This window comes from Theropithecus gelada, chromosome 18, assembly GCF_003255815.1.
Source record: "Theropithecus gelada isolate Dixy chromosome 18, Tgel_1.0, whole genome shotgun sequence".
NCBI lineage: Eukaryota > Metazoa > Chordata > Mammalia > Primates > Cercopithecidae > Theropithecus > Theropithecus gelada.
In genome coordinates, this window is record NC_037686.1 from 6,392,656 (window position 1) to 6,406,670 (window position 14,015).

The following is a 14,015-nucleotide window of genomic DNA, read 5'->3' on the forward strand; positions in this document are numbered from 1 at the left end:
GCCTGTAGGCCCAGCTCCTTGGGAGGCTGAGATGGGAGAATCGCTTGAACCCAAGAGGCAGAGGTTGCAGTGAGCCGAGATTGCGCCACTGTACTCCAGCTTGTGCAACAGCGAAACTGTCTCAAAAAAAAAAAGAGAGAGAGAGACTGAGCAAGAAGACCCTGGGATCAAATTTCCAGTGGGATTAGCAGGATTTCCAAAAACAATTTGAATTTCAAATTCTCAAGAAATGTGTATTAGGCATATGTCAGTTTAGTGGGCACTGCATCTTAAATTCTTTATCTTGGCGTACTATTTTCAACCTGCATGGAGATAGTGGTACAGGAGACGTTGGACTTGCTCAGATTTGGGAAGTGTCCGTTCTCCCAGCAGATGTTTACTGGATGTTCGCTGTGTGGCTGGCACTGCCTTAGGTATGCGTATCTATTGATAAATGGGACTGACGCTGCACCTGCCTGTGGAGGTTTCAGGAGGTCTTTGTCAGTTACACTCAGTGGCGTGCACAGAACACGGCTCATTTTTGGAGAAATTTATAAAAGAATTTATTCTTTATAAGTTTTATGCCTGTCAGAATTTGGCCTCTGAGCTTAAATGAATGTGTTTCTCATTCTGCAGCATTTTTGGAAATATTTTAACTCTGTCTCGGAAAAACCTGTCACGCGAGAGGATTTTATGTCTGTCCTTAGCAACATTGAGTACATCCTCATCAAGGCATCATATGGTCAAGGATTACAGCAGAGCAGGTACTTGGAGCTTCTAGAATTTTGACCGTTATTTTCATATTTGAAAGCAAACTGAAAGAATCTGACTCATTCCGCTTCCATTACCTACTATTTTTATTAATACATGTAGTTCAGTTCCTTACCAAAACATTGTTAAATATTAATATCATTATGGAATGTGTGAGTTATAACTTAAAGTATCCACCTAGCATGCTAATGTCGATATAAAATATAAGGACGTAATGGTGGAATCTTGGCTGAAGATAAAATGCAAAAAAAAAAAAAAAGAAAGAAAAGAAACAATTGCCAGTTCTGCCGGTGAAAACTGAAATGCCCATGTCTTCGTAATGATGTATAAAGAATGCTGTCACCAACTCCTCTAATACTTTAGCCCATAAAGAAAGCCATTAAGTCTTGGCCAAATCAGTACTTCAAGAGGTCTTTTAGGTGTACTTCTGTCACATTATTTTTAAATTCTTAAATGTCTAAAATGTGTCATGACAGTACTAATGTGCTTTAAGACATTTCACTTATAATCACAAGTGGGAACTACTCCAAACAGGGAAGGAAGCTCTGGTTTCATATATATGCAAATATTAGGTCATGTGCTGTGTTTCTAGAAAGTTTTTCAAATGTTAGCATTTCCTCTCTTCTTAACATGATGGCTGCACAGAATCTCAGACATTTCAATGGAGGTTGGCAGAAAGGCTGAAAAGCCGCACCCAGAAGAAGAGGTTGCATCTCTTTTAGAGAATTGTGTCTGTCCTCCTGGCACTGTGGGATTCTCGTGTCAGGTAGGGAGACTCTAGTCAAAATCTATTTCCTTGTTATAGCAACTGCAAGAGACGAACAGAACTTATGTGTATATACTATATCATTTTTTTCTCTTTTTGAATTAAAAAGAAATTAATTTTGGTAAAATGTACGTAACGAAATCTGCCATCTTCGCCATTCTTTGGTGTACCATTTAGTCGTGTTAAGTACAGTTACGTCGTTGTACAACTGTCACTGCTGTCATTCTCAGAACTTTTTATCATCCCAAATGCAAACTCTGCAGTCATTAAACACTAGCTCCCCATTTCCCCACAACCACCACTCTTCTTTTGGTCTCTATGTATTTGACCACTGTAGGGCCCGCTTCTATAATATGTGTAATACATGGCACCTGCCTGTAATCCCAGCTATTCAGGAGGGTGAGACAGGAGAATCACTTGAACCTTGGAGGCAGAGGCTGCAGTGAGCCGAGATCGAGCCATTGCACTCCAGCCTCAGTGACAGAGAGAGACTCCGTCTCGAAAATAAATAAACAAAATAAGTGGAGTAATACAGAATTTGTCTTTTTGTGAATGGCTTGTTTCACTTAGCCTGATGCCCTCAAGACTCATTCATGTTGTAGCATGTGTCAGAATTTCCCTCCTTTTTAAGGCTGAATAATATTCCATTGTATATACATGCCACATTTTGCTTATTCGTTAATCTGTCAATGAATAAACTTGGGTGGCTTCCCAGTCTTGGCTATTGTGAATAATGCTGCTTTGAACATAGGGGTTCAACTATCTCTTTGAGATTCTGCTTTCGGTTCTTTTGGATGTGTACCCAAAAGTCGACTTGCAGAATCACATGGTACTTCAATTTTCCATCTTTGGAGAGATGGAAATGGTATAGCTGCTGGTTTTTACTGTACCATTTTACATTCTCACCAGCAGTATACGGGGTTCCAGTTTCTCACCCACACTTGTTAGTTTCTGTTTTGTTTTTTGTGTTTTTTTTGATAGTTGATTCCCTGACAGGTGTGAGGTGGTATCACCTTGTGTTTTTTCATTTGCATTTCTCTGATGATAGAGATGTTGAACTTCTTTTCATATACCTGTTGGCCATTTGTATGTCTCCTTTGGAGAAATGTCTATTCAAGTCCCTCCCTCACTATTTAATCAGACTTTTTTGTCCTCCCTTTTGCATCCCCTCAGGACTGTGCCCCTGGGTACCACAGAGGGAAGCTGCCAGCAGGCAGTGGCAGGGGACCGCGCCCTCTGGTTGCTCCTTGTGTGCCCTGCAGTTGCAACAACCATAGTGACACCTGTGACCCCGACACCGGGAAGTGTCTGGTATGCTGGTTTGTGGGGGTGCTTGCCCGACTTTAGAAGTCAAGTGGATGCTGAGTGTCAGATTTCTGGTCAAAGTCATAGCTGTGCCTTGGTTTAGTGAGAGGTTAGCTCAATGTAAAATATAAACGTATTTCTTTAAGGAAGGAATAGCTTAGTGGTTCTGACCTTATCAGTGGAAATTCTTTTATAAATACTACTTTCTTGATGAATTTATCTGTGGGCATCCATTTGGGGATTACAGTCATGCACCAAATAATGACATTTCCATCAACAATAGATCACATATAGGACAGTGGTCTGATAAACTATAACACTGTATTTTTACTGTACCTTTTCTATGTTAGATATAGTTAGATGCACAAATATTTACTGTTGTGTTGCAATTGCCTACCATATGGCGTAGGCGTGTAGTAGGCTGTGCCATCTAGGTTTGTGTAAGTGCACTCTATGATGTTCACACAATGACAGAATCAGCTAGGATGCATTTCTCAGGAAGTATCCCCATCTTTAAGTGACGCATGACTGTAGTTGTATGCCTTGTTTTTAATTGCAGTACTGGTTGCCGTAGTCAAAATAGATGAGAACTATATATGATGAAGTCTGGGGGCTCACGTGGGAATTTTAAAATAAATTAATGCCAGTGTTGCAAATATATTTCTCTATGTAAAATATTGCCCTCTCCTTGCATTTTTTTAAAAATGCATATTCTCTAGGGGATGATAACAGCACATTATTCACATGTTAGTGCGTGTTTGCTTCTCAGCCACCTTCTCCTAGGCCAAGACTGGTCTCGGGGGCCGGGCATGGTGGCTCACGCCTGTAATCCCGGCACTTTGGAAGGCCGAGGCAGGCAGATCACGAGGTCAGGAGGTCGAGACCATGCTGGCTGACATGGTGAAACCCGGTCTCTACTAAAAATACAAAAAACTAGCCGGGCGTGGTGGCGGCGCCTGTAATCCCAGCTACTCGGGAGGCTGAGGCAGGAGAATGGCACGAACCCAGGAGGCAGAGCTTGCAGTGAGCTGAGATCGCTCCACTGCACTCCAGCCTGGGCGACAGATTGAGACTCCGTCTCAAAACAGACAAACAAACAAACAAACAAAAAGATTGGTCTCGGGGACACATGGAGAACTCTGACCACTGTAAATGACTAAGCGACCCAGACAGAAGGCTCACAGCCCTGACTGAGGACAAACTCCTGTGCCCATGATTTAGCTTGAGCCAGTGAGGCAGATAACAAAATGATTTGATACTTGTTTCCTGCTCCTGAAGGCTCATGCTTTACAGTCACTCAGGTGGAAACATTGATTACTGGTAGAAATTGTTCCCAGATTAACTTGCCTTGGGTAAAATCATGCATTGAAGGGAAATGCACTGCCCACCAAGGACACACCCGAAGCCTTGGAGATCCTGGGTGTGGCCCAATCACAAGGAAACACTGGAGCCAAAACAGAGGAGTTAGGACTGCGGGCTCCCAACCTGCCTCCCACCACATTTTGATTCTGGTTTTCCCTCTTTTTACAGATCTGTATTCTGTGTTTGTCCCTAGGGACTTCATTCATGGTCACCACTTATTGACAATTCTTGTCACTGAAACCCACTATAAACAAAAAATGGTGTCTGGGCTTAGAGGATGGGATTTCAGGGTTGCAATGGTCCTTCTATTCTTGTCAGAGTCCCTTCAGATCTTTTTTTTTTTTTTTTTTTTTTTTGAGATGGAGGCTTGCTCTGTCACCCAGGCTGGAAAGCAATGGCGTAATCCGTTCACTGCAACATCTGCCTCCTGGCTTTAAGCGATTCTCCTGCCTCAGCCTCCTGAGTAGTTGGGATTACAGGCGCCTGCCACCGCGCCCAGCTAATTTTTGTATTTTTAGTAGAGACAGGGTTTCACCATGTTGGCCAGGCTGGTTTCGAACTCCTGACCTCAAATGATCCGCCTGCCTTGGCCTCCCAAAGTGCTGGGATTACAGGCATGAGCCACCACGCCCAGCTATCCCTTCAGATATGAAGTCTGAACTGTAACAGCCATGCCAGGCAGTAATTTAGTGTACGTTTTACACACCTGCAACAATGGGGAGCTCACTCCAGAACAGCTCAGCTCATCTTTAGGAGCTCTGATTCTTCCTGAAGCCGGTGCCCCTGGACCATGCATCTGTTGGTGCATCTGTTGGTGGTAGGATCTTAACAAATACCTTGCGGAACTACTTGATCAAGTCCCTCTTTCCCGTGTCCAAAGGCCCTGAATCTTCAACCTTCCAAGTCACACACCCTCACATGGCTGGAGGCCGGATGGAGTGGTCATGGGTCCATTCGCCAGTCTGGGGTGTGCATGTCACTGTCTGTCTTTGGTATCCTGCCCTGAGCCTTTGCTCCCGGAGTCGATGGGAGCATCTCTCCTTAACTCGAGGTGCTGTGTCTCCACGGCACAGCCTGGACAGGGTAGTCATGTCCGCCCTGTCACTGCTGCCTCACAGCGTTGACTAGACACAAGACCCTTGCACTCTTCTCACCAATATAGCGCCTCCGTCCCTTCTTCCTTGCTCTTTAAGCCCAGGACCTTCCCTTCCGTCCTCAGTGTTTCAAATCCTTTTGTGGTTTAGTGCAGTTCATTTCCCTTCAAGATAATCTCCTAAGCACTCCCTCTGTATTTATTGTACAGGTAGATATGAAGACCGTTTTGGATCTGATTTTGTCATTAGTATACAGGGTGTTCAGGTCACTGGGCGTTTGGTGTTATCATAAAAACGATTGATTGGGGCCGGGCGTGGTGGCTCACACCTGTAATCCCAGCACTTTGGGAGGCTCAGGCAGGCGGATCACCTGAGGCCGGGAGTTTGAGACTAGCCTGACCAATGTGGAGAAACCCCGTCTCTACTGAAAATACAAAATTAGCCGGGCGTGGTGGCGCATGCCTCTAATCCCAGCTACTCGGGAGCCTGAGGCAAAAAAAAATTGCTTGATCCCAGCTATTCGGGAGGCAGAGGTTGTGGTGAGCTGATATCATACCGTTGCACTTCAGCCTGGGCAACAAGAGTGAAACTCTATCTCAAAAAAAAAAAAAAAAAAAAGTGATTGATTGGAAGTATGACTTGGAAGGGGCTGGGGAGACAGAGGACAAGGGCAGTAGCTTGGGAGCTTCTCTTCCTGGTTACCCACTCCCTACCACCGCCTTCTGGCAGATACAACTGAACCTTTTTACACAGTGAAAAATTGGCAGGCATTCTCTGTGCATTTCCCATAGCATCGAGTTCAGCCCACGCTTTAGTTCTCATCAGGAGGTCCTGATTGCCCGGCCACTCTTGGGGCAGCTTGTCTTTGCTTCTCTAGGGAGCCCAGAGTCTGTTGTGTGTCAGGGGCAGCTGGTGTTAGCCGTGGAAAACCTGAAAATCTTCGATTCTCTCTCATCGTCTAATATTTATTCCTTGTCAAGTTTAGGCCATGCCATGAACACATGTCTTTAACACATTTACTTTTCAAGAGAGAGATTACAAATTTTACTTCTAAAGAGAGATCAGTTTGAGAGGTCAGGTAGATCCCAGTAAAATTTGTCCTCATCAGGAAAAAAATAGGAATAGAACTTTAAAATGAAAAACACTAGAATTTTAAAAACATTTAAATGAACTTAAAATAGTCTTTTTTTAACATGTAAAATTATGTCTTTCTGTATCACCTCTCACTGCCAAGGAGAAAAGTGTGAGTCAGCCTAGGAGTTTGCTCAGGGGTTCCTCAGCCATCCTGGTTTTTCGACTCAGCTGCATCAGACATGGAATCCTGTGGCCAGGGACTGAGTAAATAGAGATGAATTGAGCAAATGCCAGTTTCAAATTGGAATCAGATGGCAAGAACTGCTTGTTCTTTTAGCTTTAAAAATGTGTACCCTTTTTAATAGAAAGACCGTAGGTCCAAAGGATGATGTAAGGGTAACTGGAAATGCCACATGGGGTGGCCCGTGCCTGTCGTCCCAGCTACTTAGGAGGCCGAGGCAGGAGGATCACCTGAGGCCAGGAGTTTGTGACCAGCCTGGGCAACATAGCAACCCCCTATCTGTATAAAAAAGTTAACAATTAAACAAATGTGGTGGCATGTGCCTGTGGTCCCAGCTACTCGACAGGCTGAGGCAGGAGGATCACTTGAATTTGAGCCCTGGAGGTCAAAGCTGCAGTGAGCTATGATTGCACCACGCACTCCAGCCTGGGCAACACAGGGAGACCTCATCTCTAAAAAAAAAAAAAAAAAAAAAAAATGAACTGAAAGTTAGTTGGTGATTGCAGTAATCTATCAGTGGTGCTCTAAAACCGTGAGTTTTCTTCCCTCATCGTCTATTTCCTAAATCGTCTGTCCATTCTTCAGTTCCTTGCATGTGGTTGTTGAACCCTGACTATGTGCAAAACTGGTGCTTCAGATTGTTTTTTGGGCCACTAAATACTTTAAAACTGTGTTTTAAGGTTCTGCAAACTGCTTTTAGGGCTCCTATGTCTATTTTCCTTAAGAAGAGTATACTAGTAATTTCTTGGCTTTATTGGATGAATGCAGCCTTATGATGAATGAAAGCCCCAGAGCTGGAAATGATTTCAGGATTTTAAGAATATGGAGGAAAATGCTCCCCTTATGTTTTTAAAAGCTCGCTGATATAAAACGTGGCAGTGCTTAGCTATTACCAGATAAGAATGATTTCTAACAATTTCCCCTTTTTTTTCTGTCTTCCTTTAAATGTGGGCTCCCAGAACTGTGGTGATAACACAGCAGGTGACCATTGCGATGTGTGTGCTTCTGGCTACTATGGGAAGGTGACTGGCTCAGCAAGTGACTGTGCTCTGTGTGTCTGTCCTCACAGCCCCCCTGCCAGGTGAGCCCCCACAGGTGCAGCTGGCATGCTGGGCTGCCCAGGGCTGCTTCAGTTCACCCTCAGTGGTCTGTGTTAATGAATATTCTCCTTTGGTTGCAAAAGGTTAATTTTAAGAAAAAGTGTTCATTCTCAAAAGCATTGGAAGAGAATCTTTTCAAAAGCAAAGCATCTGTGTTGGTACTGGATATTTGGATGCAACCAGTTAAAGAAAAAGGACTTCTAGGTTTTGTTTTTTAAGACTCATTTTAGCCCACAGCATATGTATCCAATCTGCATGGAGATGAATTGTTATTAATTTTATTGATAATGATACAAAAGAACCCAATTACCATTTAAGAGAATAGGATTAGAATTTATATAAGCTGGCGCCTAAGTGCTGAAATGCACATGGTGATAAAATTGGGACTAGTTTCTATCTTGTACTCATGATGTTTGTACAGAATTATCTGAATGCAAAAGGGAACCAGAAATTTTAAGTGGGAATTAGAATATCAAAGAATCCTCTTGGGTTCAAATGAAAATTATAATTCGTCAACAATATTTTATTGTCACTTAGAATATTTGGCAAGGTATTGAACATGTAAAGATCAGATGTTAACTTTTGGTATACTGCAGCAAAGTCTTCCTTTTACTATTTGTCTGAATCTTCTGTTTTTTTTATTGCCTCCAAGTAAATGATGCCTGATGGTGAGTACTGAATGAGAGGCACTATGTACACTTCCCTTGCAAGCTATGAAGCATCCTAAAATGTGTTGTTACTAGTGCTTATTTTTTATATTAGATCTATATATGTAAATTTTGACTTGTCAATTCCATTTCTGTAGTCTGTGCTATAGAAATACTTCCGTGTGTGTAAAGTTGGATGTGTTTTAGCATCGCTTGTACTCATGAGGAATAGGGGAAACAAATATCTACTTACAGGGAATTGATTATATACATTGTGTTGCATTCCTAGAGTGAAGTATTTTACAGACATGGAGAAAAGAATAAGGTATATCTGTAGGCACAGAATTAGAGAAATGGCCAGTTGAAGTATGTAATTGAATATGTAGTGTGATGCCATTTTGGAAAAAATTCATATCCACATGTCTATTCATACCCATGTTATAGGTGGCTATATGTGCCCAGAGAAGTATCGGGAAGGACATTCTACCCTACTACTCTGCACATTTCCGTACTGTTTGAATAGTTTACTTCTTCACTAACAAAAAGGTTATAAACGTCCCCAAAGTCCATATTAATAAATTAAAATTGTGCTATCAGGAGGAGATTGTGAGGATGTGAACATTCGTGTGTGCTCAGAATCTGAGATGCCCTAAAACACATGCTTTATTTTCTATGTATTTTGTTTCCACTGAAGTCTGTCCCTTTACTATTTTAAGGAGGAAAAAGAGTCAGAAGTGGTATGGGGCTGGTAACTGATGCTGGAAACTTCGTCTTGCTAACCAGAAGGAACCAGGCTTGGCTTTAACCGTTTTTGTTTTTTATTGTCTCCAGTAGTTTGCATGCACCCAGCTCAGCCTCTAGATGGCGCATTGGTAATTTAAAACGTGAAGGCAGAGGGTAGAGGATGTTGAGAAAAAGGAGTAAAAAGCAGAAATCCATGAATGAGGAGCTCAAATCCCAGTTGATAATTACACTTTGAGAGGCTCTGTCATTTTGCTTCTGGTAGCCTACCACATAACTCCCTGCCTGCCTTTAGGTTCATCGATTCTCCAATTCCACCCTACTTCCTTGCCTTTGCTTCCCTGGCTTGCCTTCCTCGCCTTACATTATAGTCAATAAAGTTCTTTTCGACAGCATGTGTTCAGCCATCTTCCCCCTGCGGGTTTTCATGCTTGCTCATAGTTGTTTCAACTCTCTTACCACCTTATCACTTAGTAAGCAAAGACGCTTTTTCCTTGGGACACTCTCTTGTTGGGTGGCTAATTAGTGATAATCCCTAAGGTCAGTCTTCTTCCACTTAACATTCACACGATTGCCCCTGGACAGGGTCTTATGAATGTCTTTTGTATACAAGATGTGCATGCACTTATTGATTACATTTATTTTCCTTCCTTTTGCCCAGTAGATTGTAAGCTCTAAAAAGCTATGTGTGATCACGTAACTTTGAGACCAGTATAGTGTATCCTAAGAGTAATGAATAAGTACTTTAAGGAAAGATGGAAATTGTATATCTGAAAATTCAAGAAGAAATTCTTTTCCTGCAGTTTTAGTCCCACTTGTGTCTTGGAAGGTGACCACGATTTCCGTTGTGACGCCTGTCTCCTGGGCTATGAAGGCCAACATTGTGAAAGGTACATGGGTGGATTGTCATGTGGAAATCCCTGGGTACTCTGTTTCTTTTATAAGATGTTGGGCATATTTACTATAGTGATCTGGGAGCCATTATCAATTTGCATGTGCTTGATTGAAATAAGACCTCATTACTGTTCCAAAACAAGTTTTCCCAAGGTGAATGGATCTGTGCTTTGCATTTCATTTGGTGGAAATGATTAGTGTCATGAGTTAGAAGCTGGTATTGACCATCCTGTCTGTACGTATGTTCCTTCCTTTCTGTAGGTGCTCCTTGGGCTATTATGGGAACCCTCAAACTCTAGGTGGCAGTTGCCAGAAGTGTGACTGCAACCCACACGGCTCTGTCCATGGCGACTGTGACCGCACATCTGGGCAGTGCGTTTGCAGGCTGGGGGCCTCGGGGCTCCGGTGCGATGAGTGTGAACCGAGGCACATTCTGATGGAAACGGATTGTGTTTGTGAGTATTTCTCCTCTAAATGTGTAAAGATGGTTTTTCCTCCCAAATGTGTTGGGAAAGAAGTGGTGGTGGCACACTAAAGTGTCCGCAGGATACAAACCTCCTGTTTTATTTTCATTTTGTTATTTTCTAAGCATAGATCACTGTTGTATCTGCTGAACTGAACCTTTCATCATGTGTTTTCCAGCTGCGGCAGGAGGTTCTCAGATACCAGTTTATTCCTCTGGCACTCAGAACAGCACAGTGATTTCAACTTTCTCGTTTAGTGGCATTAATATTTCCTTTAGTGGAGCCGGGAGTGATTCAGTGTGGGAGAGGAAACAGCTTTGTGGGGTTGTCATTTGTGTTACCCCAATTTCATGAGAGCTTCCGCTCTTGGCTATCATGGATTTTTTTTTTTTTTTTTTAATGTAGTCTTGCTGTGTCCCCCAGGCTGGAGTGCATTAGCACAATCTCGGCTCACTACAACCTCCGCCTCCTGGACTCAAGTGATTCCTCTGCCTCAGCCTCCCGAGTAGCTGGGATCACAGGTGTCCACCACCTTGCCTGGCTAATTTTTGTATTTTTAGTAGAGACAGGGTTTCACTACATTGGCCAGGCTGGTCTTGAACTCCTGACTTCAGGCAGTCTGCCCGCCTCAACCTCCCAAAGTGCTGGGATTACAGGTGTGAACCACCACGCCCAGCCTATCATTTACTTTTGTAAACTTTTTTTCCAGTTCTGATTTATTTTACCAGCAAGTGCATGAGATAGTCATCTTGGGATGTCTTCTCAGGGGTTAATGGGGAAGATAAGGAGGCCTGTTAGGATCATGGCATTGGAGGTCTTTTTTGCTTTGACTTTTGTGTTGATTATAGGCACAAACACCCCCACTGTTCTGTCCAGTGTCCTTCACTTGTGCTTGTGAAAGATGCATTTGCAAACTGTCTGGGGAGGTGACAAGCAGGCTGTGGAAGGGAATGCTGGGATTCAGTGCGGTGGGTCCTAGTTAAAGATGAACCAGGCAGCATCACGATGGGGGCAGAAGAACGAAATGTGTGCCAGAGCTGGGCGCCACTCTTGGCCTCAGCTGTTTCTTTCTGTGTGACCTCAGGGAAGTTACGTATCTGATCTGAGTCTTGGCATCATCATTGAATAGGGGCCTAGCACTTCCTGCCGTGCCACCCATGGCACAGTTGGAGTGAGAATGAGATCAGATATGGTGCATGGGGTTTTGGAGTGTACTCTGACCGCATATGTCATTTTCACAAAACAGCTTATGCAACCCCATGAAAAAATGGGCAGACCACACCGCGTTAACTTTAACTCTCCTTTTTAAAAATTTGTCTTGTAGCCTGTGATGATGAATGTGTAGGTGTGCTGCTGAATGACTTGGATGAGATTGGTGATGCCATTCTTTCTCTGAACCTCACTGGCATTATCCCTGTCCCATATGGAATTTTGTCAAACCTGGAAAATACAACTAAATATCTCCAGGTAGGTACTGGAAATACAGAGATGAACAGACACGTGTATCATTGAGGGATATAGTCAGTGGAATGGTGGGAGTCATTGCATGTGTCCTCCCCGCAGTGTGAGAGCCCAACTTCCATCAGCCCCTGCGGGCAGGTTTCCAGTCTTTCCTTGACTGTGACCAGTGACAGGCACTTACTTATCTCACATGCTAGCTTGTTTCACAGTTGGCAGCTTTCATTGTTTCAGTGCTCCCTGGAGGACTCCTTATCAATGCTGTCCTCTGTGGCCCTCGTTCTGCCTTTTGGGATAAGACCAAATCCACTTGCTCTTCTGTAAGACAACTTTGGGTATTTAAAAACAGCTGCCCTATGAGAAAAGCAGAAAATAGACCAGGCACCGTGGCTCACACTTGTAATCCCAGCATCCCAGCACTTCGGGAGGCCAAAGTGGGCAGATCACAAGGTCAAGAGATTGAGACCATCCTGGCCAACATGGTGAAACCCCGTCTCTACTAAAAATACAAAAATTAGCTGGGCACAGTGGCACACGCCTATAATCCCAGCTACTTGGGAGGCTGAGGCAGGAGAATTGCTTGAACCTGGGAGATGGAGGTTGCAATGAGCCGAGATTGCACCACTGCACTCCAGCCTGGTGACAGAGCAAGACTCTGTCTCAAAAAAAAAAAAAAAAAAGAAAAGAAAAAGAAAAGCAGAAAATAAATCTGAATAGTATCTTCTTTACAGTTGGCTCATGCTGAAGATGAACCGTTTTAAGTATATTGTTATTCACTTCACTAGAGTTGTGGGGCACAGAACCTGTCCTCCCTGGAAGACTACATTAAATGTCTGGCAGTAAATCATAGTTTTATGTTTTCATCAATAGGGCCTAGGTCAAAAAAGGATGAAGAGTTAAGAAATTTAACTTAGTAGACAGTGTCCTACTATAGCACTTATTTATTTTTATTATTTTATTTATTTATTTTATTATTTTTTTGAGACAGGGTCTCCCTCAGTCACCCAGTCATGGTCCACTGCAGCCTTAATCTCCATAGCTCAAGGGATCCTCCTGCCTTAGCCTCCCAAGTAGCTGAGACTACAGGCACACACCACCATGCCCAGCTAGTTTTTTAATTTTTATTTTTAATAGAGAGGAGCTCTCGCTATGTTGTCCAGGCTGGTCTCGAACTCCTAAGCTCAAGAGATCCTCCCACCTTGACCTCTCAAATTTCTGGGATTACAGGCGTGAGTCACCGCCCCGACCCACTTTTAATTCTCATTGGAAAACAATGTGATTCTTAAATTTTGCTTTATATATGCGTTAGAATTTGACATAATCTATGCAGTGTGCCAGGTAGCAATTAAAGGGATGGCCATTCCTAAATGCCTTTTCTTAGATAAGAGCTTTCCTCAAACTTAATAATTCCTTAGCGGGGTGTGTGTGTTTGTGTGTGTGTTGGGATGGGGCTGGTTCTTGGATCCATCTTGATTTGCAGTGGTCTTTTAGGGACCTCTAAGAGATGTTTTTATGTTATACTTTCCTCAAATGTCACAAAGTGTTTTTGAAAAATGAGAGCTTTTGGCCGGGCGCGGTGGCTCAAGCCTGTAATCCCAGCACTTTGGGAGGCCGAGGCGGGTGGATCATGAGGTCAGGAGATCGAGACCATCCTGGCTAACATGGTGAAACCCCGTCTCTACTAAAAAAAATACAAAAAACTAGCCGGGCGTGGTGGCGGGCGCCTGTAGTCCCAGCTACTCGGAGGCTGAGGCAGGAGAATGGCCTGAACCTGGGAGGCGGAGCTTGCAGTGAGCCGAGATCGCGCCACTGCACTCCAGCCTGGGTGACACAGTGCGAGACTGTGTCTCAAAAAAAAAAAAAAAAAAAAAAAAAAGAAAAATGAGAACTTTTAAATCTATTTAAAAAAGAATATTTAAATGTTTTTTCCAATCACTACATATACAATCAGTATATTAATCTGCCAGTATGGGTCCCAGGGATATAACAATTTTCTATATATCAAATAAGACAAATACTTGATTTAAATTTTAACTCATTTTGAATGATTTGCTCTAAATAAACCACTTGTCCGTTTTCTTTAAATAACTTTTTGTGTTTATGTAAAGTATTCATTGAG

The 14,015-nt window shown here is 43.1% G+C and overlaps 1 protein-coding gene across 1 annotated transcript in view; it reads left to right on the forward strand.

Annotated features, from left to right (window-relative positions):
• LAMA1 (laminin subunit alpha 1) overlaps positions 1 to 14,015 on the forward strand; it is a 172,319-nt gene that overhangs the window by 100,822 nt on the left and 57,482 nt on the right. Inside the window, exons 27-33 of the mRNA XM_025365118.1 lie at positions 616 to 743; positions 1,396 to 1,516; positions 2,690 to 2,827; positions 7,552 to 7,673; positions 9,884 to 9,970; positions 10,236 to 10,429; positions 11,763 to 11,905. Coding sequence (XP_025220903.1) covers positions 616 to 743; positions 1,396 to 1,516; positions 2,690 to 2,827; positions 7,552 to 7,673; positions 9,884 to 9,970; positions 10,236 to 10,429; positions 11,763 to 11,905 — 933 coding nt within the window. The remainder of the gene's footprint in view (positions 1 to 615; positions 744 to 1,395; positions 1,517 to 2,689; positions 2,828 to 7,551; positions 7,674 to 9,883; positions 9,971 to 10,235; positions 10,430 to 11,762; positions 11,906 to 14,015) is intronic.